This window comes from Arvicanthis niloticus, chromosome 11 (assembly GCF_011762505.2).
Source record: "Arvicanthis niloticus isolate mArvNil1 chromosome 11, mArvNil1.pat.X, whole genome shotgun sequence".
Lineage (NCBI taxonomy): Eukaryota > Metazoa > Chordata > Mammalia > Rodentia > Muridae > Arvicanthis > Arvicanthis niloticus.
The window spans coordinates 56,134,781-56,162,661 of NC_047668.1; the positions used below are offsets into that span (position 1 = coordinate 56,134,781).

The following is a 27,881-nucleotide window of genomic DNA, read 5'->3' on the forward strand; positions in this document are numbered from 1 at the left end:
AATTTTCCCCCTTGCTGTGTCCTTGCCAACAGTGGCACCAGTCTAGCCTTTGGAGGTCTTTCTTCAAACAGCAATGGAAGCTGCCTTTCTGTCAGGGGGCCTTGGGAAGGCACAGTGTGCTTCTGCCTCAGGACAGCTACTCCAGCACTTCCATAGAGACCAAGGGTCAGGGCTAAACTGAGCTTGCTTGCTCCCACCTTCAGGACTCAGGGAGCCCAGTCTCCCAAATGGAGTTGGGCCGCAGTCTCATTCCCATGACCTTTCTCCCGGTGAGGTCACCCCTAGTGCTTAGCCCCAGTGGGGAGGCTAAGAGGAGGCCACCTTCATGTGTCCGGTGTTGGGCTCTCTGCCATCTGGTCCTCTTTCTAGTCCCCCTCCCCACCCCTGCTAGCCCTTTCCTCCCATAAGGAGGTCACCTCTGCACCTGCCTTTGTAACGCACTCACACCCTGGTGACATCTCTTTTCCAATTAAACCCTCCCAGGTGAAAAGCTGGGATGACGGGAGTGGCTCAGCCCTGTGCCACCTGGCATGACAGCAGCCAGGTGCAGAACTCCCAGGAGCCTTTCCCATGCAGGCATCACAAGACTCGGTCAGAAGCCCCTCCGGGACTCTATCTCTCTCCCCTTCCCTCCCTCCATCTCTCTTTTCTTCCTTCTGCCCTCTGTCCCCATCAGCATTTTGGTGGCATCGAGAACAGAGTTTCCCACTTGGTTCCAGGCCCTGCTCTGAGAACTTCTTGAGTTCTAACACATGGCAGGCAGCAGCTGAGCCAGACAAACTGGTAAAGAACTTTGTGAACCTCAGAAACACCATATGCAGCAGGCAAGGAAAGTGGTCGGCTATCCTCCGAGTTGTTTAGGGAAATGAAAGCTGATACAGAGAAGGCCCTGGAGTCCCCAGAATGGGAGTGGGGGGAATCACACCAGGCAGCAGAGTTGTATCCTGAAGATTCCAGAACAGAGGCCAGGCTGTACCCCAACAACATTTCCTCTGACTGGAACTGTTTATCCCTCACCTGTGCAGGGATTGTGTGCAGGGTGTTGGATAAAGGGAAACTGTCTCTTCAGTGTTATAGTTCTCTAGTTTCAGAAACACATACTGAGAATCCCTGTCAAAGTTCTGTAGAGATGGAAAGAGGGGATCCCAGGAGTCTTAACACCCACTGTCTCTTACAATTCAAGCATTCTCAGTCCAGAATCCATAACTGTGAACAAATAGCTTCAGGAGCTATAGACCTCAGGCTCCGAGCTGCCCGTGGTGGAGCAGGGGCTTGATGGCTGAACCCTACTCACAGTGCAGATCACAAGCAAATTAAACACTGTTGCTGCAGACCTCTGGGGTGGGCTGTGACTCACCTAGGTGACCAGAGCAGTGGTCATTTAACACTTGCGTACACTTTCATCTTTGTTTCTGCTTCTGTCCACATCTTCATCTCTATAATATATATACCTACATCTTTTATGTCCCCCACGTAAGTAACAGTACACAGTGGCTGTTGTTGAAGAATAAATAGGCACATTATCTTTTAAAGAAGATTTAGTCTTATAATGTTTAATTATGTGTATGTGTGTGTATCTGCATGAATATGTGCACATGAGTGCAGGTGTCTATGGAGGCCAGCAGCTTTGGATACCTTGGAGCTGGAGTTGTGAACGGCCTGACATGGTGCTGCCTAACTCGGGTCCCAGCAAGAACAGTACATGCTCTAATCTGCAAAGCCATCTTTCCAGCTCCTGTTGTTATTTTAAATAGCCACTGAATATTCCACTGTATGACTTCACTATAATTCTCATAACTGTACCTAGCATTGCCTTTATTTTATTGTTGCTATAACTGATACATGAAGTCTTGAAGAAAATTTAGTGCTAGATAGTTTTCTTGAGATAAGTCTTAGGAAATGCTGGGTCAGAAGTTAAGAGACTTGATGTAGAGAAAACCCACCCATCCTCCTCTGGTTTATTCTACCAGCCTATTTAAATCTTATATCTTCTTCTTTTCTTTATGCTTCACCCTTAGCCTGTTATAGCAGAAGCCCCCCACCCCACTGCAGCTGTGTTCAAGGATCATCTTCATTTTTGGATCCCATTTCTGGTCTGCTTAAGACTTAGAGTATTTGGCTGGGCATGGTGGCACACACCTTTAATCCCAGCACTTGGAAGGCAGAGGCAGGTGTAGATCTCTTTGAGTTTGTAGGCCAGCCTGGTCTACAAAGCAAGTTCCAGAACAGCTAGGGCTGTTACACAGAGAAACCCTGTCAAAAAACCCCAACAAAACAAAACAAAACAAAACAAAACAAAACAAAGGTTTAGAGTATTTGTTTTTCTCATTAGCAACAATGAGTTTTGCCTTGCTCCTGAGTTTCTTGTATCAGTAAGTATGTTCTAACCTCTGTTATCTTTTGTTTTGAGACAGGGTCTTATGTATTTCCCAGGCTGGCCTGGAACTCTTGATTCCCCTGCCTTAGCTTCCTAGATGCTGGGATTACAGGTATGCACCACTGTGCCTGTCAATGAATGTCATTATCCCTGATCCTGACTTACCTTGTTGTGCCAGGAAGTGTTTGTGAACCCCAAATGACCACCAAGGAACCATTTCTGGTGTAATAGCATTAGGGTCTCTTTCTTACAAGCTTGTGCTTAGGTTCTCCTCCAACCCAACCTCCTCTTCCAACTGGGAAGGTAGAGTAGCCCCGACCCTCAGCAGGACAAGGTTTTATAGGAATTGGAAGTAAGTGACTGGGGGAGGTGGTGTCTATACTGTCAAGTATCTAACTGAATGTCTATTGTAAGCTGATAGGTGGGTGCTCGGAAGCAAGACCGGATATTAGACTAATCTCTGATTAACTGTTGCCAGGAAGTAGCTAGAGAGTAACTCTGGCCAAGGACAAGCCATGGGGGTCCTTCCTGATGCACTGGTGCAGCTTGGTTCTGCTGTTGGTCAAGTTCTCAAGGTTTTTTCTTTTCTTTTCTTTTCTTTTCTTTTCTTTTCTTTTCTTTTCTTTTCTTTTCTTTAAGATGGAGGCCCATCCCAAGATGGAGTAGGTTTGGCCTCTCTCCTTCAATCCCTTAACTCACTTCCATTCACCATTAGATTTCTGGAATTGTTTTGTTTTTATGCTAGGACCAAAGGGAGGAAGTGATAAGTCTATAAAAGGAGTACATTTAAGGAATGTACTTCTCTTGATAATCTAAATGTCAAATAACAAGAACAGATCCAGATAATAGAAGTATTGAGTATCTGAGCAACCACTGGATATATTCTTTTGGAACACACATGAAATACTGTTCCAAATGGGCTATTAAGTCACCCATTAAGTCATGAAAAATTTCTCAGAACTGAAATCAAACAGAGCATGCTCTCTGACTATAGGGAAATTAAACTAAAAACCAGTTCCAAGGTGGGCAGTGGTGGTGCACGCCTTTAATCCCAGCACTTGGGAGGCAGAGGCAGGTGGATTTCTGAGTTCGAGGCCAGCCTGGTCTACAAAGTGAGTTCCAGGACAGCCAGGACTACACAGAGAAACCCTGTCTTGAAAAATCAAAAAAAAAAAAAAAAAAAAAAAAAAATCCCCAAGGCTTGGAAGATAAACAGAACACTTCGCAACAATCCATAGGTCAAAGATGAAAATAAGATATATATTTTGAGACAGGGTTTCACTGTATAGCCCTGTCTGTTCTGGAACTTACTCTGTAGACCAGGCTGGCCTTAAACTCTTAGAGATCTATCTGCCTTTGCTTCCGAGTGCTGGGATTAAAGGTGCTCATCACCACTGCCCAGCTGAAAATAAGATATTTCGAACTAAATGGTAATTTTAAAAATTACATAACTAAGAATTGCAAGATAAAATAAAAACCATTCTTAGAAAGACATTTATGGTTAAATCTATACAAGCAAAAACAGTAGAGGTTGAATGTCAGTGATAAAAGTAAAAGCAACTGCTTACTATCTAACTTGAGTAGAGAAAGGATAGCTAACTAAGCATGTAGGAAGTAGAAGGTAATAATCAGTAGAAATTTCAAAAATACTTCTGAACACACACATGCAATAGAGAGAATTAACAATACCAAAGATGACTATTGTAAAAAAAAAAAAAAAACCTTATAAAATTGATAAACTGAGAGAGAGAGACACAGAGAGAGAGAGAGAGAGAGAGAGAGAGAGAGACAGACAGAGAGAGAATATAAATTACTAATACCAATCAAGGAAGAGATGCATAACCAGAGTCTACAGATGCTAAGGGCATGATAAGAAGCTATACTTAGACTAGGGATATAGGTCAGTGATTGCCTTAAATGTGGGAAGCCCTGAGTTCAAATCCCCAGTTTCACAAAACCCCAAAGAACCACAAACAAACAGAACAGAAAAGGAAGCTATAATATGCTATTTTAAGCCAAAAGCTTAAAGAGTTTTGTGAGGTGGATAAATTCCTGAAAAATCACATCTTATTAAAATTGACAGAAGAAGAAATAGACAATGGGAATAGTATTAATTAAGTAAATGAACCTGTAAATATCTGTTCAGCAAGCCAAGTGGTGGTGGCACACACCTTTAATCCTAGCTCTAGGGGTTAGAGGCAGGCAGATCTCTCTGAGTTCAAGGACAGCCTGCTCTACAGAATGAGTTTCAGGACAACCAGGGCTACACAGAGAAACCCTGTCTCAGAACACCCCTTCTCCCCCCAAAAATCCTGTTCAACAAACAAAGCAGACATCTTAAAAACCTGGAAGGCATCATGAATATATCACTTCTAACCCTGAAGGAAGACATCATAGCACTGTCCTTGGCTGAGTTAAAACAAGAAGATTTCAAGCTGTCTTGTGAGAACAGTGCAATTTTGATACCAAATTTGACAAGAACAACAACAAAGGGGCTGGAGACATGGCTCAGTGGTTAAGAGCGCTGACTGCTCTTCCAGAGGTCCTGAGTTCAATTCCCAGCAACCACATGGTGGCTCACAACCATCTGTAATGGGATCCGATGCCCTCTTCTGGTGTGTCCAATGACAGCTACAGTGTACTCACATACATAAAATAAATAAATAAATCTTAAAAAAAAAAAAGAACAACAACAAAAGGAAAATTAGAGGTCACATTCATGAAAGTGGATGTAACAGTCTTAATTAAATGCTAGCCATAGAAGAGACACTCATCACCATTAAACTGGGCTTCTGTGAATGCACAGTCTGTTAAACATTGGGAAAGCAATCAACAATGTGCTAAGAACCCACTATAGTATTACACTAAATGAGCAAACTTGTTTGATTTGAGACCTTCAGAGGCACCTGCTCCAGGTTAGCAAAGAGGAACTATTGATCATCGTTAAGATGCAAAGACAATGTAGACTTTTTCCTGGTGGCACCCATGTCCTTTTGACCCTGGTTCTGAGCTAGTGTTATTTTCTTTTTTAAAAAAATCTTTTTTTAATCTTTATTTTTATGTCCATTGATGTTTTGCCTACATGTGTGAATGTGTGGGAGTGTTGAATCCCTTGGAGCTGGAGTTTACAGACAGGCCTGAGCTGCCATGTAGGTGTTGAGAATTGAACCCAGGTCCTCTGGAAGAAGAGCCAGTGCTATTAACCACTGAGACATCTCTCTAGGCTCTGGTTCTCTTTTCTTCTTTACTGATTTTGGCCATGGGTACAGCCACCCTTGTCTCCTGCCCTCCCTGCTTTACATCCTATAGCCCAACCTGTGTTTCCTAATGTGGTTTAACAACTTTTCAAACTTTCAGTTTGTATTGGCCAAAGCAAGTTCTTCTATATATAATCAGGAGCCCAGAAGATGGGCCAACTCAAATTTGCCTGGGTTTGACTTTGATGCCGCCAGCAGCAAGCAGCCTCCTAAAGTCCCAGCAATAAAGCAAAGGAAAACAAGACAAAATCGCCACCTGGTTAGAGAGGGCTGGCAAGCCTGGTGTTGGTGAGGGCGGAGCTGGATGGGAGGTCAGAGACAGAAGCGAATTAGTTCAAGTATAATAGGCTACATTCACAGATGAGACAGGAATGGGGTCCCTGCAGAGCAGAGATTATTTCTCAGGCTTCTGATAGGAATAATGGCCAAAGGGGACTTAATAGGAATAGGGAGATGATGATGGAGAGTTATCTCACTGGAGGGACAGAGGGTGCTTAGCTTCCAGGGAACACTCAGGGAAGTAGGGGCAGAAAGTAGCACTCACGGAGTATGATGTTGGGGTATGTGACATCCAGGATACAAGATGGACAGCAGGTAATCACCCCAGAAAGAGGCCAAAGCCAGTGAACACTCCTTGTTCACTGTTAGGGAGCTTGGTGTATTCTCTCGTGGCACAAAAGGAAAAGATTTTTGGATGCCAATCAGAAAAGCTGAACTCTTGAGCCCTGGAGTCCCCAAAACAAAACAAAGCAAACAAACAAACACCTAACTGTGGGGTGAAGTTCCTTCAACTAGTAGATTAACCAGGCACCCTGACTGGTCTGATCCAGTCCTAGTCCTCCTGCTGGCCACAACTCTCTTCACAGGGTTTGCTCTTTGTGCAGGCTCAGGTAGATGCCCCCCAGGTCTGTTCTTCTGTTTTGGCCTGTGAGTTTACAGCCAAGCCAGAATGCCTGGGCCTAGCCACATGGTGAAGGCTGTCAGACAATCCTCAGACCATTCTGCCAGCTCAGCCTCAGAATGGCTTCTACTTCCATTGCCCACCACAAAGTGCTACACCTCCTGGTTAATAGTCTGAGGCTGGCAGGGCCTTTCCCTTGGATTTTGGGCACAGAAGGGCACTTGCCTTGGAATAAGTATTGGGGATCGAGGCAGACTGTACAAGTCAGTTGCACACACTACAAAAGGTAGCCTGCCTTGGGCAGCCGCGACTCTTGACAGCCTCTGTTGTCTCCCTTCTCAAACTGGAACAGAGATTTTGATTTCACAAGACATCACACTTTCCCAACATTGGGGAAATCTGAGGCATAACAGACCCCTTCCTCATTAGTGATATTTGCCTCCAAATGCCAGGAAGGCAGATGAACGCAAACAGGTAATTCCACTCCAATCTGCAAGACCTCAGAACTAGGCCTGCCTCGCACCAGGATGCTAAGCTTCTGTCCAGTCCTAAGTGGAGATCCAACACCTTCTTTAATTAAGTTCTTCCTGACAACGGGTGCCAGGTGTGCGCTTCAGCGGGTCTGTGCTAACGCCAGCCTCCGCGCTTTTCCACATCTGCTCAGCCCGGACCGGGAAGCCCCCCTTCCGCGGCTCGCCACCCCCCTTCGCGTGGCCAGAGATTCGCTTGTTGCGCTGAGAAGCGCTGCCAGGAAGGTCACGTCCAAGGCTCACCCACCCAACCCTGCAAGTATAAAAGAAGAGAGAAGAGCGACAGGGACCAAACGGGAGGCGACGTTGGAGAAAAGAGGTTAAGAGCAGTGACTAAGAGAGGCCACTGAACATCTTCGTCCCCGAGAGCTGCCTTTCTGCGACAGGTAAGGGTGTCTCAGCTCCGGACAGCTCTCCTACACTGAGCTCTGCCCCCGGACCTTGGGATCCTCAGCAGGCGGGAATGTAGACTGGCGTTCTGGTTTGTAGCCGATCTGACCTCTTCGCAAACTTTCTGAGAGAGCTGAGCCCAGACGATGGGTTGACAGACTGCGATGCTCCAGAGAGCGGGTGGTCTGGCGATTCCAAAGATCGCCGCCGTCGGGGGAGGGGTGGTCCCAGAGTCTGCATGAACAAATGAAGCATTGGGGTGCTTGGGATTGTTTTAGACTCCGACTGCCCCTGGGGAGATCTTGGGAGAGTTCCGCGTTAGGTTTCTCCTACAGAGACTTTGGACTTGCATATCTTCTTTAAGGCAAGAGACCATATATACTGAGTATGAGTACACGTTAGAAAGATAGCGGAGAGAAGGCCGAGTCACAATAAACTCCTAATAGTGGAGTTCATTTGCTGTTGCTGCAGATATCAAAACCCTCGTTTCCCTGAGCATCCTAGCAGACCCGAGGTGGCTGCATTGTGATAATTATGTGGGTATAGGGCAGGACGGTAAGTAGGCTCTTCTCTCCAAGATCCAGCTCAGATTAAAAACAGGGCGTGGGGAGGGAACTGTCCAAGGTTCTGAACCACTCCATTTGTTTCGGAAGCCTTTAAAAAACTGGGGGGTGGTGCAGCAGTTTGTAAGGACCCATACTCAGGCAAAGCGCATTTCAAGTGGAGAGAGAGATTCTCCCAAGTTCTCCATGTATAGATCAGGGGGAAGCTTCCACAGAATGGCTGGAAGGAGTCGAGTAAAATGAAAGGGAGCTTGTCAATTTACGAAGTGTGTGCAGATGAATGGCTTGTTTCCTGTATTAAGAAGTTGAAGCATATGCACTGTGTATGGATGAAGCCGCATCTCTGTGCCTCTCGGCTTTATAGACAGCTTGTCGGTGTCACTTTGAGAGCAGAAAATATAAGGCTTTTCTGAGTTCAGAGAATTTTCTGGGGCCCTAATAAGTGTAGTTCTGTCAAAATGAATAAATCTCAACCTTCTGTCTTTCAGAGCTGTTAATGTCTGGAACCTGACACTTTCCTACCTATGACAAGCACAGTATTTGACATTTCTCCCAGTACGTTTGATTTTTCAAAAAAAGAGACACAAATAAGACATTTGTTTCATTGTAAGAAAAGGGAGAAATACAAATAAAAAGCTCTGGGAATGGGGGGATGAGAATTTCAGCACACAGTGGGTGGGCTAGGAAGAGAGGGCACGATTTTGAAGGCCTGAAGTCTCGACTGCAGCTCCTTCAAAGACAAACCTCATTCCAGGGTCACCCAACACTCAGGACAATGGAAACTTAGTTGAGAGGAATTTTTCTTTACTAATGTGTTTTCATGTTATTTACCATTTTTATGCCTTCCTATCTGGGGGTACTTTGTGATCTCAGCATTTTGAGCTAATTTGCTGCCTGTCTGAACCTGAGCCCCAGCAAGGGTGAAGGAGGTTGCTTTTGGGTTGAGGTGCGGCCTGCACAGCTCAATGACTACTAGCGCCTACTAATGGTTGTTCTGAAAAAAAAAACAAAACAAAACACTCTAGAGCTTGCAGGAGAACCCAGCTCTTGAAGAATGAATGGCACAGAGGTGGAGCAAACACAGGAAAGAGATTCTTGAAGGAAGACTTTCACTTCGAAATCCTCCCTTTCAAAAATAAAGGCTTGGCTCCCATCTCTCCAAATGAGAGATTTATTTTCTGCCATATTCATTTTAAAACGTAAATGTTCATCAGGGGTAACAGATACTTAAATCATTCACATTTAAAAAAAAATTCTTAAATCTTACATTGTTCTGATTTTGTCAGGATAGGGTATTTCTGTGTAACCCTAGCTATTCCGGAATTTTCTCTGTAGACCAGGCTGGCCTCGAACTCAGAGATCCTCCTGTCTCTGCCTCCCAAGTGCTGGGATTAAAGGTATGAGCCACCACGGCCTGGGTATTTACATCTTACCATGAACTAACTTTTCTAATTAAACGTCGTCTTACTGGCTGGTAATCTGAAATGAAGAATGAGTGGGGAGTCGGTGGGGAAGTCATCACAGACTAGGGTCACTTTAGGGATCTTCGGATGATGGAGAACAGGTATAATAGCCTAAGAACCTAGCAGTGCTAGGGAAGAGCTGGGCGCTCTTCTGCTTATTGGTCTCTTTCCCTCCACATCTGCCCAGAGGTGTTCTGCCTTCCTCGACAGTATCTTAGTGGCTCTTCACTGTGGAGGCAGCTTCCTTTCCAGTCTTCTGCCCATCTCTCTGTTCTCAATATTGACATCTTCTTCAAGGTCACACATTTCAGACTACAAGACTCATGATGTACCATGTGTATGCTTAGAAAACAGGACGGTTTTAAGGGAAGTGAAATCTGTCTTAGAGAGAAATCTTCCCAAAGTTACTAGGGTCTGGGAAATGACAATCACCAGATGACTTGTGTATAGGATATCAAACCTTAATTAAGTGGACTGCTTTTATTTGCCTGCATTCAAACCTACCTTTCGTGGAAAGTGGTCAAATTTTAGGTGAGAGGAACAAAGGCTTTCCTATCCTTTGTCTTAGTTACTCCTGTCCCTTGGATATGGAATGTTGAACTATAGCTTTCTCAACTTAGAAGCTATCTGGGAATTCGGGAAAACTTACTTTTGCTTCATCATGAACACAAAAGGAATGATCTTTTGGGGGCATCAGCTTTCCCACCCCCCAAATGAGGAGTTGGACCAAGTGATATCCCAAATAGCCTCACCTCTAATTTTTTTTAAGGGTCTAATTTTAACAGGAAACAGAGAGGGAAACTGCCCATAGCTCGTGTTGAGCTCTTCCCCTATCCCTCCCTGACACCCACACACATCTTCCATCTTCTGAGCCCTGCTCCTGACCTCAGAAAACCTTGGGCTGTAAAGGTGAGAGCTGTTAGTGTTGGCTCAAAGTCCTTCCTGGTGACTGGCCAACATTGTTCTGCTCCTTGCAGGGGTCCTTCCAATCTTGTTTGCCTCTGCAGAGCCTCGGCCTGCCACCTGGAAGATGCCGAGATTCTGCTACAGTCGCTCGGGGGCCCTGCTGCTGGCCCTCCTGCTTCAGACTTCCATAGACGTGTGGAGCTGGTGCCTGGAGAGCAGCCAGTGTCAGGACCTCACCACGGAAAGCAACCTGCTGGTATGTGGGCACGGACATCATCTTGGTTTGGGTGGAAGATGGCACTAGGGTTAGTACAGATAAAAAGGAAGAGGGCTGTGGGAAGGGGTGATGGAAATTCATCTTTGTTCATTGGAGTGACCTAGAGCAGCAATAGAACTTTTCCTATAAGGATGGAATTAGGCAAAAGTGAGGAGGGAGTGGCTTCAGAGAAGAGAGTCTGGTTTATAATTTCTGCTTGATTATTCTCACTTCCCACTCTGTTTTCTGTGAGGACTCCTCACCATATACTCAGTTTAAACAATGTCATATTAGTCACAATTGCTCCCTAAGTTGATCCTATAATTAAACCCTTTAGCTCCCAAATCAACCTCTCTTTAAATAGTGAAAACATACAAGTTCACTTCATATTTCTTCTCTCTTTATTGTCTCTCAGTTACAAAGCTAGTTACTAGTCAGGGATTTCCATACAACATCTCCTGAGGGAGACAGAAAGACCTAAGCACCTTTTTTTTTTTCTTTCTTCAAATTGGTGCCAAATATCCCATGCAGCTTCTAGAAGGCAGGAGTCCAGTCAAGTCCCTTTCCAGTCTTCCTTACAGAAGCATGTAAAAGCTCTCTGGGACAGGCTGGGATCCCTTTCAGGTCACCATGTGCATGCACATGTGTGCACACAAGTGTCAGGTACTTGCCAGTGTCTGCTACCACATCCTGATTGTTTTATCAATGGACAATTGAGACTAGGTGATGGAAGAGACCTTCTCAAGACATAAAAACAAGGTTCATACAGTGTGTTTTAGACTCAGAAGCCCCAAGGAACCCAAAGAGATCACGTTCAGAAAAAAATCCAAGACTCTTGACATGCATAGCGTTTCCTGAGATCTCACCAAGAAAGGGGTTAGGGTGGGGTTGGTAAACAAGGTCAGAGCCCATGGGTTCTGTTCCCCTGATACCTCGTACTTCTGACACTAATGAGCCGGGGAACTTTGACCAGAACCTTCTTCTCTTCCTGAGCCTCCTGTTTGATTTACATTACTTTTAAATTATTCTGCTTTTACCATCCACTGTTAACATTCTGTAGCATTATAATTCCAAATCTCTAGTGTTGAAAACCTTCAACTGAAGAGTGGGTGGGATCTTTCTACTTTGTCCTCCGCAACTTCCCAGGATCTAGAAAAACGTAAGGATGCGTTTATGTGAAAGTAACCACAACCGCAGTTGTGAGTCTTCTAGGTGTAGACGCACCGCACCAGCAGACCATCGCGGTGGACTTATCCTTTGCCTTTCACCCTTTCTTCCAGTTAGAATGAGATGGCAGGGAAACAAACCAGTTTGTCTCAAAATTCTGATCGAGACGATACAAGATCAACGCATACAGTAAAAGACCTAGTGGGTGCAGGAAAGTTTTGCGACAAGAGACCTAGGGGTAGAGGACTGGAGTAGGCACAAAACTTTGTAGATTACTGGTGTAAGATTGAATTATTGTTAAAGTCCAGGCCCCCAGAAGCCAGAAACCTATTACCAGGAATATTCTTTCCCAAATTCCAGACCCATTCCCCTCCTGGACTTAAATAGAACCACACTTTGCCCCCACTGACAACACCCTTTTTTGGTGCATATGATAGCAAGGCTTTGTTAGTAAAAGCTAAGAAATACACATAAGCAAGGAGTAGATTGGGATGCTTACTGCCATCCAGGCAGAATCACGCATGGGCAATAGCAGCTTGGTGCAGGGTGCTGGTGGGACCTCGGGGGTCCACATTACTGGGTGCGATGGCCTTGAGACCAAACTGGAACCCGAACTAGGGTGCAAGGGTGGTGGCCACAGGGCCTGGCTTGGCTCACGCGCCTGACCTCCCTACAGGCTTGCATCCGGGCCTGCAAACTCGACCTCTCAGCGGAGACGCCCGTGTTTCCAGGCAACGGGGAAGAACAGCCCTTGACTGAAAACCCACGGAAGTACGTCATGGGTCACTTCCGCTGGGACCGCTTCGGCCCGAGGAACAGCAGCAGTGCTAGTGGCGCGGCGCAGAGGCGTGCGGACGAAGAGGCAGCGGGGGGAGATGGCCGTCCGGAGCCGAGTCCACGCGAGGGCAAGCGCTCCTACTCCATGGAGCACTTCCGCTGGGGCAAGCCGGTGGGCAAGAAGCGGCGCCCGGTGAAGGTGTACCCTAACGTCGCCGAGAACGAGTCGGCAGAGGCCTTTCCCCTAGAGTTCAAGAGGGAGATAGAAGGCGAGCAGCCTGATGGCTTGGAGCACGTCCTGGAGTCCGACACCGAGAAAGACGACGGGCCCTACCGGGTGGAGCACTTCCGCTGGGGCAACCCGCCCAAGGACAAGCGTTACGGCGGCTTCATGACCTCCGAGAAGAGCCAGACGCCCCTGATGACGCTCTTCAAGAACGCCATCATCAAGAACGCGCACAAGAAGGGCCAGTGAGGGCGCAGGGGTCTTCTCTCTCCAAGGCCCCCTCCCTGCATGGGCGAGCTATTGACCTCTAGCCTTTTAGAGTTACCTGTAGTTAGGGAATAAAACCTTTCAGATTTCACAGCCGGCTTTGATCTTCAATATAGACTGTGTGAATAAAGTCAAACACACAACCGTCCAATTACACTATCATGTAACCAGAGGGTAGAGTGTAAAAAAAAAAACATTTCTCAACCTCCTTGCCCCAGCAAATACTCTTGGTGGGGGCCTAGATAGTTTGGATGGTTCTCTTTCCAACACTTCTAGGATGGCTGCTTAGCTTGAGCCTGGCCCCAAAGCCAAGTCCTACAAGAGTTACTGACCTTAGGGACTCAAAGCCAGGTGGCAGTATCAAGGACTATTCCCCACTGGGAATGTTTCTAGGATGTCACTCAGGAAGCTACAGAGACACAAAGGCACTCCTAGCTACATTGACTCCTTATCTGAGACCTCAGGCAGGTACCTGAACCCTCCCAGGATTTAGTAATCTGTCTCTCCTTCTTGGTATAAGAGCTTCGGGGAGGATGAAAGGAAGAAAGAGATTCCATTCCTTTATTTTATCAGGAAAATGTGAGGATTAAGAGTTGGTAGCAGTTCCGATTGGGTTCTTTACATATATTCTCAAGACACACACAGTCTCACTCTTTACACACCGTGGAGATAGATGCACCGGCCCTCAGGCCCAAGCCTTGAGGGCATTGGTTTCCCACCTTGCTGTCTCCCCAGCCCCATCCCTGAGATGTCCAATTCCAGCCCTTCATTCTTACTATTCTGGTGCCTTAACCAACCTGCCTCCAGTAGCTTTCCTGGCCATGCAAATTATTCACATCAATGCCTATCTTTAAAAAGAGCTCAGCAAGCCAGCGGTGCGCACGCCTTAAGCGTTCGCCCGCCAGAGGGCCTCCTTGCCCTCTTTTGCGAGTTCGAATCTACATCCCGTGTGACTCTTTCGCTGAGTCTCATGGGGGGTGGGGTGGGGGGGAGGAGTTTAGCCGGACGGTGGTGGCGCACGCCTTTAATCCCAGCACTTGGGAGAGGGAACTCGTTGGTCCCATGGTCTTTGGTCCACCAGCCAGCAGTGTTCCCTACATCTCAATTTCCCACCAGTTGCAAGCTTTGAGGGCAAAGTATATAGAGCATGAACATGTATAGAGAAAGTATGTATGTAACTCTACATACATGTATGTGTAGAGATGAACATGTCAATCATGTTCCTTCTCCTACCAAACCATTAGCTCACGTTTTCTGGTCATGTCTGTTGGTCTCATTGTTACTCCTCAGTTCTTCATGCCTGGACCCCATCCCCCATGTTACCTTCACCTACCTTCAGAATCTGTCTTTTTTTTTTTCAATGCAAGCCTAGGTTCAAGACCACCTACCTCTACTAGGCCAGTCATACTCTCGTCCAGTGGCCCTGTTTATCTTCAGGGCTCTTGCAGTCAGCTTTCTCTGTGTTGGAAGGCATGCTGTCTGGCCAGGATGGCAAGTGATTTGCTGTGTGTCTGTTTTGTCTCCTTGTCTAAGAGAAACTCCAGGCTCTGCAGGCCTGTGTTGTGTTGCTTCTGTCTCCTTGTGGTGTCTCCACAGTGCTGGGGTCACACTTCTGCAGCATGTGTACAGGGGATGCACACACACCCGTCACTTTGATTAGACCTCAGTGGGCCACACACGTTTCGGTATTGCATTTTTGTTCATAGCCCTTATATCTGATAGGAATTCAGGAGGACATGGTGAGCCCTGGAAGTCCTGGTGTGAAGGGGAGTCAGAAACCCTAAGTTCTCACTAATGTGGGTTGTGGAGAATGAGCTGGAATGAGGAATGGCCTGGGCCCTCCTGAGGATGCTCCCTTGCTGGGAATCCTCCTTTCAGGTTTCCAAATGGGTAACGTCCCTCATTAGAGCAGATGGAAAGCCAGGGTCAGTGGGGGTGGCAAAATGCCAGTGGTATACTGCTGATATTTTTCAGATTCTGTTTTTATCCAAAAAACAAATAAATAAGAAGCTATTTTAAGAATTCAAATAGACAGCCATATGGTGACAACATTAACATTTATTTGAAAAGGGCATCAACCATGGCAAATAGTTCTAGAGAATGACTTTAGAAGACTCCCTCCAATTACCTGCTTCCCTGGAAGGAAAACTAACTTGATACAACAAGTTTAAAATACAGAAAACTGCCACAGGTGCCAATTCTGTGCTTACATACAAATATGTTGGCTATTATATACACAACGTTGGCAACTACAAACTATATTCACACATGCACAGACATAGACACAAACATACACTCAGCCAGGTCATGAAGGTCTAAAACACCTCAGACACACTGAAATAGATGGGATGCAGCATCTATGGGTGTGCGCTTTTATGCTCCATGTGCCAGACTCCAGTCATTAAGAGTTCAGAAAGGGCAAGTGCTGAGCTCGGGAAATTCCCATGCTCCCCGAAGGAGCACGGCTGATGCCAAAGGGCAGTCAACCGAGCTACGTTGCAATCTCTTTGCCAGAGAAGGTCAAAGAAAGCAGACACAGCCTGCCTGATATGCCCCTCCCCGACCTCCAAGTCTGCTTTAAACACAAAGTTCAGACCCACAGCTCAGGCCTTGCCTTCCCCCCAGGCCTCAAACACAGCTAAGCCACTGGGCTTAGCAGCTTTCTCTGTAGCAGGATGGTAGGCCTGTGACAGCAAAAGGACAACTGGAAGGTACCGTGACCCAGGGACCCTCAGGAAGCCTGGAGCGTTTTTTTCAAGAAGTCAAGAGTCTTAGGGCTTTTCCAGTTGAAGTGCATTGTATGGACCAGGCACACCCTGTGCACAGGCAGCATACAGGATATGGCTGCTCTGACCAGGGTCCTCAGTCCCAGGCCCATGTTTTCTAGCTTTGTGTGCAGGTGGAACATGTCTAGGTTTTCGATGAGGCTATTTAGGAGTCATGAAACCATTTATTTTAGTCTTCAAAGTAAAGAGAAAACAAGAAACAGGCTCAGTACAGGGGAAACAGCAGCTGTTTCTGGATCAGGTATTTTCTCTTAATCCACTTCTTATACTTTTGATGATCAACCATGTTAACTTCTAAACCTCAAACACATCATGCCTAACTAGATTCTGTCAGCAGTATGCCACTCTTGCCTAAGAAGCCAGAGTCCTGGGTGCTTTGATTGTGGGGGTGGGGACCAGTTGGCCTTAATAGGTTTGTTGGTTCCTTTTGATTCTGGTTTACAACAGGGAAGGAAAACAGAACAAGGCTTGAGACAGTGATGTCAGACACCAGGGACTAGGAAGGCAAGAATGGGCACTGGGCTCCTCTCCTAGCTCCCACCCCATGTTCTTTTGCCTCTCTTCCCAGCCTTGTGATGGAGGGACAGATCCTCCTGCATCACCATCTGGACTTCCCCGTCTCTGAGGCATACTTGGCCAGGATCAGATCCCATTTCCTGTCAACAGGCAACCCAGTATCCTACTGAATGTAAATTTAAATCAGTTCTACCAAGAGAAGGGCACACAAGTGGCCAGCTCTCTAAAAGCAGCATGTCCCTGCCACACCGCCATGGTATGAAGAGACAGGAATACGGAGAAGACAACTGAACAGCAGTTGAGTCTGTTGACCAGAACTCTGCCTTTTCCTCAGTTCCTGGGGCGGGGTGAGAGACACAAGTTTCTGAGTGGGCCTGGAGGCATCTGGTTCTGAGGCTGGCTCTTGAAAGATTAGAAAGTGTCTCTCCTAATCCACAACTAGGGTTAAGATACCTCAGAGGCAGACAATGATGTCAGTTGGGGACAATAAAGAGATTAAGGGACTCTTATTCAAGTCAAGCATGGAATAAAAGATAATGGCCGGCAAGTGAAGAAAGATGGGTTTTAGCCCAAGGCTTAGATTTTCCTAGTTTCTAAAAGGTTACCTGCCTTCGTGTTTAAACTTGCCTTCTTAGTAAAGTGGTATTGAGGAGAAGCCTAAGGCCATGCTTATAAAGTTGGGTTGAGCAGAAGCTACACAGCTCCAAAGCCATGTGGGTGGTATTGGGGTGTTGTCCTCAGGGATCTGAGACCATGCAGGCCATGCTGGAGTCGTGAGCCCTTAGCTCAGTGCAGGGACCATGGGAAAGAGTTGTATTACAAATGGGAAAGTCTGGGGAAAGGGTCAGGAGGGCCCCGTCTGTGATTCTTAACACATGTGCAATGGGAAGCATGTGAGTTCCAGGTCTCCTAATTCTGTCCTAGTGAGCAGGCTGTCACCAGGCAGGGTCCCGAGAAGCCTATTTTCTTAGCAGAAATGGTTCCTTTATGACTCCAGGCCACACCGCCTAAAACCATACCCTAGAAATGATTCTTGCAGGTCAACAGAACCACTCCCCCTTTCTAAGAATCAAAATTTCTGGAGCAATGTTGGGTCTGAGAAGAAAACAGCTCAGAAAACTTATGGGGAGTTTGAAAGGGAAAGAAAGGACTATGCTGGACTGTGGAGTACTCCCAGTGCTAGGCATTCTGGGAGGCATGGAGATACGAAGAGGGGCAACAGGAAAGGATCAAAATCAAACTAAGAAGACAGCAAATAGGCTTTTTTTGTACCCGCCGAGTCCTGGGTCAGCTGCTCCCAGCACACACGAGTCACACAGGGACAGGCAGCTGGCACATAGAGGAAACGGAAGACAAAGTGATTCCTACTACCTCTCACCTGGCTACAAGTAAGGCCAGTTGTCCCCAGTGTCTCAGACTTTACCCAGAGAGGGAAAATATTGTTTCAGTTCTATTTTTAAAATTTTCTTTCCCCAAATTCTAAAGTGTCGCTTGCACAACTGCTCCCTCCTCTGCCTCTCCCAACCCCTAACTACTGCTGGGAGCATCTTCCATGGGAAGTGATGCGGACAGGCCTCAGGGCCCGGGCACTTCCTCCCCTCTCTCTAGCCATCTAGAACCAGCTAGCTTTCTCTCATCACAGAAGCTGTGGAAAGAGACATCAGGGACCAAACTTTACAACCCAGGAAACATCCAGAGGAGAGAGAACCAGAGAAGATCCACCACAGGCTGGACAGAGAATGTGAGAGAATTGTGCAGCCAGGACACACACTGCCACACCTGGCCCTTACTGACACTGCCACACAGTCTGGGAGGCCCAGCCACTCTCCATCCCCAGCTCCTGCTATGAGCGCTTAGCATTCATTAACAGTAGAAAAAGAAACACAGACAACTAGAGAGTAAACAGGACGCTGGGTAAGATACCCAAGACTTAAGAGGTGAGAGCAGACATCACCTCTGAGCTCTCACACTGTCAATTCTTTATGTGGGGAGTGGGGGGTAAGGGGGGATTTCCTCAGTTTCCCCAAGTGCCATCTATGCCTTCCTTAGACCAACCATGCGGATATCAGGCTCCTTTCTTTGGGAGTGGCTGACACTCCCTCATAGACACATCCTCAATGGAGGCTTCCCAGGCCCTTCTGCTTCTCAATGGAGACACTCTCTGTCCTTGGCTGATACAAAAGAGAAGACAGGTGAGATGCTTTTTAGCCCAGAGGGCTGATTGCTGGTTCCTCCTCACAGAAGACAAGGAGGAGGCAGGAGGACCACAGAGGGCCAGAGGCTCCACCTTAGCTCACTGTCCAAGGTGACTAGTTCTTAGTTATCCCAGCTAGATTTCCACACGGTGAGAGCGAGCAGGAAGGTGGTCCTCCCGCAGACTGTGTCCTCTAAGGAGTTCTGTCTCCTGGAATTCAGTATACGCACAGATCGGGAAACTTCATCTCATAGACAGGGATGGAGTGATTCTGTGGCTGGCCGTAGGCTGCACTGATGGTTCCTGAAGGGCTTGGAGGGGGCCTGGAGACACACGGAAGAGAGAAGTATGAACCAGGACCTAGGGTCCTACCCTGTGCAATTGACACAACAGTCGGTTTTGGTCTCTCTCTCTCTCTCTCTGTCTTTTGAGACAGGGTTTCTCTGTGTAGTCCTGGCTGTCCTGGAACTCACTCTGTAGACCAGGCTGGCCTCGAACTCAGAAATCCGCCTGCCTCTGCCTCCCAAGTGCTGGGATTAAAGGCGTGCACCACCATTGCCTGGCTTGGTTTCTCTTTAAAACACAGGCTGCCGGGCAGTGGCGCATGCCTTTAGTCCCAGCACTTGGGAGGCAGAGGCAGGTGGATATTTGAGTTCAAGGCCAGCCTGATCTACAGAGTGAGTTCCAGGACTGCCAGGGCTACATAGAGAAACCCTGTTTTGGAGAGAGAGAGAGAAAGAGAGAAAGAGAGAGAAAGAGAGAGAGAGAGAGAGAGAGAGAGAGAGAGAGAGAGAGAATGAATAGATCTAAAAAAACAAACAGAAGAAAACAAACAAAAACCAAAACCACATGCCACTCCATAGGTTCCCAGATTTTCAAGATGTTCTATAACCTTCAGCTCAGTCAAGACTCCCGGTGGGCTCTATGGCACTGGTTCTCAACCTTCCTAGTACTGCAACAGTTCCTCATGTTGTGGCGACCCCCAGCCATAAAATTATTTTTGTTGCTGCTTCATAACTGTAATTTTGCTATTCAATTATAATTAATTATAATTATAATGAATTATGAATTACATTATGAATTATAGTGTAAGTATCTGACATGCAACCCCCCGAAGGGGTCAAGATCCCCAGGTTGAGAACCACTGCTCTCTGATGTCACAGGTACTTTAAAGATCAAGTACTTGCCCAGGACACTAAGACTCCTGGCTGTTTCTAGGCCTCACTAAGCCAGTCTCTTGCCTGAACAGTCTACTTCTCAAAGTGGGCAAGTCTCCATGGTGGCCGAGTCTAGGGCTGGCTGGCAATAGAGGTTGAGGATAGAGGGAGGGCTGGCTGCAAGCGGGTGCGAAGAGAGCGCTTAGGACAATGGCCCTGACCCTTGATGCTGGACACAGAGTTAGGGTCCCCTGCCTACGCTATCACTTACCGGATGGTGATTTCAAAGATCTGGTTGAGTTTGCTCTGCAGCAGTGATGCCTAGACACAAACAGAAGGAAAGTGAACTCGGGTTCCAAGAATGTCAGCTGCCACCTCTCTGGCTACCGAACCAAAGGACACCTGGGAGTTTCTGGCAGTAACAACTGCAGGAGGTCACCCGATGGGTATGCTCTTATCCTTGGTACCTGTGTCTGTTGGACTTGTACATTCAGCTCAGGGACAACCACCCAGCAAAGTCTAGGGACCTGACAGAGGGCCAGGAATATCAGGGAGAGATTTTGGCAGGCTTCTGCTTTTCAATATGGGGTAACAGGGTCTGTTGGACATGGGGTCAGGAGACTGGAGCTGAGTTACTCTTTCTTGACGTGTGTCTAGGACTTGGGTCTCCTCCTAGACAATGAACAGTCTACTTCTCAAAGTGGGATGTAAATAACTTACAGTAGGTAGCACAGGCTTGGAAGCTATGGGCTTTTATATAGATAACAAAATATATAGATCTTATATAAATATGAAGTCTAAGCCACATGCCTGTAATCTCAGCACTAAGAAGGCTGAGGCAGGATGGTTGAAAGCGTGATGCAAGCCCAGGCTACAGAGTTCAAAGCCAGACAAGGACGGACAGCAAGACCTTCATTTAAAAGAACCTGGCTGGTGAGATGGGGCCATGAACTGGCTTTGAACTCTGTAGTCTGTAGTCTGGCCTTGAATTCACAGACATCTACTGCTTTTGCCTTCTTAGTGCTGGATTAAAGGTGTGAGGCACACACCCATCTGGTACCGCCTATGTGCCCGCCCCCCTCTCCCCTGAACTTTTTGGGGTTCTATGTAGCTCTGGCTGGCCTGGAATTATCTATGACATCAAATTCACAGAGATCTGCCTGCTGTTGCTTCCCAAGTGCTAGGATTAAAGGTCCAAGACAGAGAGTGTTAAATGCTTAGTCAGTGGGCTCAGGGGAAGCAGTGGAGGGGAAGGTATTGTGGTAAACACCAGCATTCTGTATGCTGGAACCAAACCAATAATTTCTGCAGTACAAAGAGCCAAGGTTTGAACTCAGTCCTGCCCGCAACCCAAATCTGGTTTCTGATTGGTCAGGAAGGCACCCTGTGGTGTGTCACTCACTCGGGCCCCACAGTGGGCTGCAATCTCCTCGAAGGGTGCCTTCTGGAATTTCTCTACCACCTGTCGCCGCCGTTCACGCTCCTGTTCCTCAACTGCCACACTGTCCACTGTGACACAGAGAACTGGATTAGTGTTCAGGTCATCCCCAGGGATGAGAAGAGGAAGGAGATTGAGGAGATGGACAGAGTGGACTCTTGGGATGAAAAAAGGGGCGGAGACATGAAAGGGGCAGAGACCTCACGTGTTCTCATAGACTTTTCCTGGTCCTGCCCATGGCCCCACCCTCTGAGAATCAGTTAAATAAACCTGCAGCTGGGCTTTTAAAGACCCAAGCAGCTGCACCCCTACTGGGACTCTCAAGCTAGCATCTCAGATAGCTGTCCCTTTTAGTACTGTCAGGGCAGTTTTAAAAAGGACCTGAACAATGGAAAAGGCTAGACCACGTGAGTCACCACACAGCATCACAACACGGCAGTCTGAGAACATTTCACTGAACACTTTACACACCCTACTCACTATCCCTGGTGACTTAGCACCAAATAAAGACTAGGGAGTGGGTTTGGAGGGCAAATAACGACCATTGTGAGTGGTTAGGGAGGACGGTGGTGTGCTCATTCATTCACTTCTTAATTTATTTTCAGACAGGCTCTCACTAGATAGCCTTGGCAGGTCTGGAGCTCACTATGTAGACCAGGATGGCCCAGCCAGGCAAGTATGAGATCTATCTTGCCTCTGCCTTGCAAAATCAAAATCAAAGGCATGTACCACCACTGCCCGGCTGAGTGCATTTATAACAAAATACTGAAGTTTCATGGAAAACACATTTAGTGGCTTAATTTGTCATCAGTTAGAAATGACCTCTTCATAGGAACACCTCATGGGGCAATCCTGCAGATCCTTTATTAAATGAACACAGATATGATTTCTTCTCAGTGCCCTTCTCTGGATATCTTGTTCTTTTATGTCATCTTCCACACACAAGCAGTTTCCACTTATTTGCACAAGCCGTCACCTGGCTGTAACCCACAAGCAGTAGCTGTCAGAGGCAACTGCCATTTGCAAGCAGGAGAGGGCTTGCCTGATATGCAGCTACCCACCTCGCTGGGGACTGGGGACTTCCAGCTGCAGCTTTGGTGGCTGGTGAGTTTACAAGAGGCCACCAGCCTCTACCACCAGGTCCATGTCATGCCTGACCTCCCCTTCTCACCAGACTTTCTTGGGGCCCCATCTTACCAATGGCCTTCTTCAGTGTCTCGTAGGTGATCTCTTCTGCAGGAACTCGCTGAAGAAGAAAGGGTAAAATCGGTCAGAAAAGTGCACGTTGCTTCACAGGGGAATGCCCCTAAAACACCTCAGAGGTGTCCAAGCATGTATGGAGAAATGCAAACAAGGCCAATTCCTCGTCAGATTCCCTCAGAATAGAATTCTATTCTCTTTTCCCTACCTCAGCCTGTCCATCAAGCTCTATGGGAGGAAACCACCATATAATTAAAAAAAATACTCAGAGAAATAATAGGATGTAAAGAGGCACTTGAGAAACTTGATCTCCAGTATAAACTCCAAAAACTTCATAACATTTTGAAGGCTTATGATATTAAATTATATCCTAAAGTGGTGAATTTTAATATAGTAAGTCAATGGAGGTTTAAAACAATGGACCCTCTGCTGACTTGATTGGTCCCAAGACCAGAGGCAAAGAATCCCAACTTCTACAAAGACTATGAAGAGAGGCAGGAAATAATAAAACCCAAAGAAGGGGATTCCATGGATGCACAGCCTCAGGGAAGATGCTGAAGATAATGCAGAAGATGGTACAGCAGGGTCAGCTAGCACAGGGGCCCGAACAGAGCAGGGTAGATGGGGAGGACATAGCCCTGCATCAGTTACCAGAACACCCCCGGACTAATCTGACCCAGGGAAAGAACCAACGTGAGTATCCCAGGAGGTCACCAGAGAGTCAGGGGCACAGGCTAGGTGAGCATTTCTCCTCCTCCACCTAACTATTGAAGGCCTCTGAACCCAGGACAGGAGAATCCCCTCTGCAGTGTGGGGAAGCAGTCAGCTCACACCAAGGCTGTGACACAGGAGGGGTCTCGCCTTTCTTAGCCACAGGGCTCTCTGAGGATTCTTCTACTCATTTTTTGTTTTGTTTTTGGTTTATTTATTTATGTGAGTACACTGTAGCACCAGAAGGGGGCATCAGATCCCATTACAGATGGTTGTGAACCACCATGTGGTTGCTGGGAATTGAACTCAGGACCTCTGGAAGAACAGTCAGTGCTTTTAACCGCTGAGCCATCTTTCCAGCCTCCCTACTTCCTTACTTTGCTTACCCAATTAGCCAGGGTCAGAGCATCATGCCTTCCATGGAAATGTCCCAGATGAGCCCTGTAGAACTTGGCCCTAGGTAGAGGGGTGCTTAATCCCAACCTTCAGGTACTTTTCTATGCTCTGATCACACTTGGGGAAAGACTCAGTGTCTTCCATGGCAGTCCTCACAATCCCCATGAATCTTCGTGTCCCCGTCCCACTCAGATGTGGGGTCTCCCTACTCTGTACTATGCTGTGCTCGTCAATCCCCCAATTTGTATAAGTAGGACAGAGACCATAAAGCCTTTCTACAGTGATTTTTTTTTAAATGATAGTCTCATGATAGAAGAAAAGTAATAAATCTTCTAGCTGGCAATATCAAAGATGTCCACATGATGAGAGTCAGTAAGAAAATGAATTCCCACAGATCCTTTAATGCACTGTAAAGGGCAGACAGCGCTTAGCACCTAGAGTACTGACAAGAACACTCACCTCCTCTTTCTCTGGGCTGTTCCTGGACTCCACCTCTACTTGAAGGGAAATGGTCTCCCCAATGCTCTTCCTCTTGGACAATCGATCTTCATCTGGAAAAGAGGGTCCCAGAAGCTGGGGTTCCCAGTCCTTGCAAAGCCAGAGCTAAGCCACTGGTCCTACCCACTATGCCTGGATCCACAGTCTTCGATGGCTCAGGACACACTTAGGCTACACCTGGAACTTCCAGAAGCTTCTAGCTGCTGTGGGCCTTCTTCCACCCATCGTAGGGTGGTCAGGTTGCTTCTTAGGGCTAAGATTCTTTGCAACCATTTATGAAGCACATCTTAACTAGCACAAACTTGTTGCATCTGCTCCCAGCAGCTGTAACAGTCATGCATTCCATGTTCCCTAAATGCCTGCTCCACACACCTCCACATCAACCCTCTAATGAGGAAAGTTTGTAGTCATGTAACCAGGGGTTTCCAGACTTGCCAAAGGTGTTTTTAAAGAGGAAATAGCACAGATACCTTGAAATGGATCTCTGGTTCTGTAAGCCCATGTGTGCTCTTTCCAATACTATGAACCAGACCCTCACAAATCAGGTTATCTCATGGGCCAGCTGCTTTCTGAGACCCCAAACTGAAGAGGAGGGGCATCGGAGACAGGATCTCACCATAGATTCTGCTACATCTTTCAGCCCTATGCAACCTAAGTTGCCATCACAAGTGGTTCAGGAGGCCACACCCCCTTACCCTAGGGCTCTTGCCTGGCAGGAAAGGCAGAGGTAGACTGGAAGCCTTGTCTAGAGCTCTTACCTGTCAGCTGAGGGATGTAGGGCAGGCAAAGCCTGTCTGAATTGTAGCCGCTGCCTCCCAGAACCTCACTGATTTTGCTCTGGCGGAAGAGAAACTCGATCAGCACACCATCTAGATTCTGAGACAGCCTGGAAGACAAAGACAAGGCAGAGTAAAACCGTGGGCAGCTAGAACAATCTCTGGATGACTTTATCACAATAGCGACAGATTCAGTATGCAAAACGACAGCAAAATAGAAGAAAACGCCCCTGGTCCTTTTCCCAGGGACATCTACTGTTATTTTATGCAGAATCCTTCAGGTGAATGTTTATGCCCACACATAAATGGTCCCTTCCCTGGCACACTGTTCTGTGATTAATTTTGGTGTGCGTGTGTGTGGACAGGTGGGCATGCATACGTGTGTACTCAGATATGTAGAGACCAGAGGTCAATGCTGGGTTGTGTTACTTAGGCAATATTTACCTTTTGTTTGAGACCGTTTCTCACTGGCCTTGAGTTCACCAAGTAAGCTAGGCTGGGTAGCCAGTGAGCTCAGATACCTGACGGTCTGCCTGTCCCCAGAACTGGATGACAAACACATGCTACCACACTTGGCTTTTTTTTTTTTTTTTTTTTTTTTTTTCTTCTTCTTCTTCTTAACAACATGGTTCCAGGGGATCAAACTTCATATGTATGATATGAAACAAGCGATTTATCAACTGATCTATCTCAGCCTGTGACTGACTCTATTCATCTATTATTTAATAACCATTTCACACTAAATACTCTTTCAAAATACCACAGACTGTCTGAATCGTTTTCTTTTGAGATGCTGTGTGAGAGTCACCACAGGATGCATGCACACTCCGCAAGTACTCTAGTACTCCAGTACTCTCACTGAACTACATACCCCTCCCCCAGCATCGCTGAGGTTAGTGTGTGGAGAGGCCACAGTTTAGAAGGCTAAGACTTGTGGTTAGACATCTTTTGTTCCAAGCTAGCTTTCCTGACATCATTGTCATGTCGGAGTGACACTGGTCCACATCACCATCTGAAGGCAGGGTCCTGTCAGAGATGGCTCCTCTAGAATGCACTCCCCTACATTTGCCCAAAGCTCCTGGAGGTTGCCTTACTTCCTATGCTGTATGATACCCTGAGCTGGCTCATTATGGCTTGCCTGAGGTTTGTCAGCACGGCAGCCATGGAAGGATTACAGTGATGGGATGAAGCCGAACTCTGCCGAGGACATTGCTTAAGCCCCCTCATGCGTGTCCTTGCCTGGCCTCATAACGCCATACCTGGTGCCGTCCTTACCTGGGCCTTTCCACAAACACATCCTCAGGAAGCATGTATGGTGCCTCTTTCTTCCTGGTCTCTATAACCTGGAGTTTAGAAGGAAATGAACGATGAGAGCCAGGTCCAGCTGGGCGAGGTGGCTCAGCAGGTGACAGGAAGAGCTGCAAGCTCACTATCAGAGCTCCCCGCCCCTTCAGCCTCCTCAGAGAGTCAGTGTAGAGAGCTTCTCCAGGGAGAACCCAGATCCCCAGTCATCGTCAGAGCTGCTTGGGAAGCAGTGCCTGCTCAGGCTGTCGCCAGCCATTGATGACGCACAGGTGTCAAGGGTCCTCCAAGTACAGGGTATCATCCTTAAGAGACCGAGGTTCTGTCTCTATGCCTTATGCCCGTGCTTTCGATTTACACAAGTGAAGAGATTGCAGGTGGCACGTCTGCGTCTGAAGGACAGGGACAGCTTGAGATTTCCTCAATAGCCCTTGTAAGTGTTGGGGGAAGAGACATGAACATTACCGAAGTAGTGAGAAGCCAGGGAAAGATGGTGTGCAGGTGTGTGAGGTGACCTGGAAACAGCCCCACGATTTCCAGCGAAGAGGGCTTTTTTTACTATAATATCAGCCCAGAGTCTGGGAAAGTCCAATGTTCTTGGGAAGTCTCTGGTACACTGACACAGCACCTTCCCTCATGCCTGAGCCAGCTTAGGTCAGCAGAGGCCTGGAATTTTAAACTTAATCCTAGACATCATATGACTCTACCCAAAATACTTCAGAATTTATTTTCTTAAATTTTTTTATGTGTATGAGCATTTTGCCTAGATGCATGTATATGTACTATACTCATGTGTCTGGTGTCTGTGAAGGCCAGAAGAGGGTGTCACATCCTCTGGAACTGGAGTTATAGACAGTTGTGAGCTACTACATGGGTGCTGGGAACTGAACCCAGGTCCTCTGCAAGAGCAGCCAGTGCTCTTAGCCACTTGAGCCATCTTTCCAGCCCCTTTCAGAGAGTTTTAAAAGACTTTTATGCAACAACCGAAGAGGGAAATGCACATGACACAGTTATCTGTGGAGGTTTGGGGAATTGTTTCTTGCCTTCCTCTCTTGCTTTTATCACTGTACTATATACTGGCCCATGAGCTTATGTCTCCAATTCCCATTTTGCCATAGGAATACTGAGATTTAGGTGTGTACCATGTGTTTTGAGTTCCAGGGTTGAACTCAAGTCAGTAGGGCCTACGTGGCAAGGGCTTTCATCCTAAGACAGCTTCAGTGTTTCCCAGACTGGTCTTGAACTGGAGATCCTTCACCATTAGCCTCCTGAATGGCCGGGATTACAGGTCTATTTTTATTTTATTTATTATTATTATTATTATTATTATTATGATGTTTGTTTTTTCGAGACAGGGTTTCTCTGTGTAGCCCTGGCTGTCCTGGAACTCACTTTGTAGACCAGGCTGGCCTCGAACTCAGAAATCCTCCTGCCTCTGCCTCCCAAGTGCTGGGATTAAAGGCGTGTGCCACCACCGCCCGGCTGGGATTACAGGTCTATATCGCCACATTCAACTTCCTAAAACTTTATTTATTAGCCCAGGCTGGCCCTAACCTTGCTATGCCGAGATCTTCCTACTCCTGAGACTTCTTGAGGGCTGAGGATTAGAGGCATATGTCACCATACCCAGTTTCATTGGTGCTGGGAATCGAACTCAGGGATTTATGCATGCTAAGTGGGTGCTCTACCATCTGAATCACATCCCCATTCCTCCCCTAAACTCCTATGAAGTCGCTTTCTTCTGAGTGGTTGGAGAAGTGTGCACTTCCATGAGGACAGAGGGTGGGGAGCAGGTAGGAGACGGAGGATCTTTGACTCTTTCACATT

At 47.0% G+C, this 27,881-nt stretch overlaps 2 protein-coding genes across 5 annotated transcripts in view; one reads left to right on the top strand and one right to left on the bottom strand.

Moving 5' to 3' along the window:
- The first annotated feature begins 7,349 nt into the window (after nt 1-7,349).
- Nucleotides 7,350-13,171, top strand: Pomc (proopiomelanocortin). 2 transcript variants are annotated; one of them, XM_034514266.2, is made up of 3 exons: nt 7,350-7,451; nt 10,459-10,643; nt 12,487-13,171. In XM_034514266.2, the coding sequence occupies exons 2-3, from the start codon at nt 10,512-10,514 to the stop codon at nt 13,060-13,062; spliced, it is 708 nt and encodes a 235-aa protein (XP_034370157.1). In that variant the 5' UTR covers nt 7,350-7,451; nt 10,459-10,511; the 3' UTR covers nt 13,063-13,171. The 2 variants fall into 2 exon arrangements, with proteins under 2 accessions (XP_034370157.1, XP_034370158.1); XM_034514267.2 differs by having other exon boundaries at nt 7,351-7,451; nt 10,489-10,643.
- Nucleotides 13,172-15,118: 1,947 nt separating this feature from the next.
- The window catches only part of Efr3b (EFR3 homolog B), a 77,489-nt gene continuing 64,726 nt past the window's right edge, over nt 15,119-27,881 (bottom strand). For all 3 annotated transcript variants that reach the window (XM_076942224.1, XM_076942225.1, XM_034514218.2), the window contains exons 17-23: nt 26,028-26,095; nt 24,735-24,862; nt 23,938-24,029; nt 22,369-22,417; nt 21,136-21,242; nt 20,005-20,054; nt 15,119-18,899 (exon numbers count right to left, since the gene is read on the bottom strand). In XM_076942224.1, the coding sequence (XP_076798339.1) occupies nt 18,794-18,899; nt 20,005-20,054; nt 21,136-21,242; nt 22,369-22,417; nt 23,938-24,029; nt 24,735-24,862; nt 26,028-26,095 (600 nt within the window). In that variant the 3' untranslated portion in view covers nt 15,119-18,793. The remainder of the gene's footprint in view (nt 18,900-20,004; nt 20,055-21,135; nt 21,243-22,368; nt 22,418-23,937; nt 24,030-24,734; nt 24,863-26,027; nt 26,096-27,881) is intronic.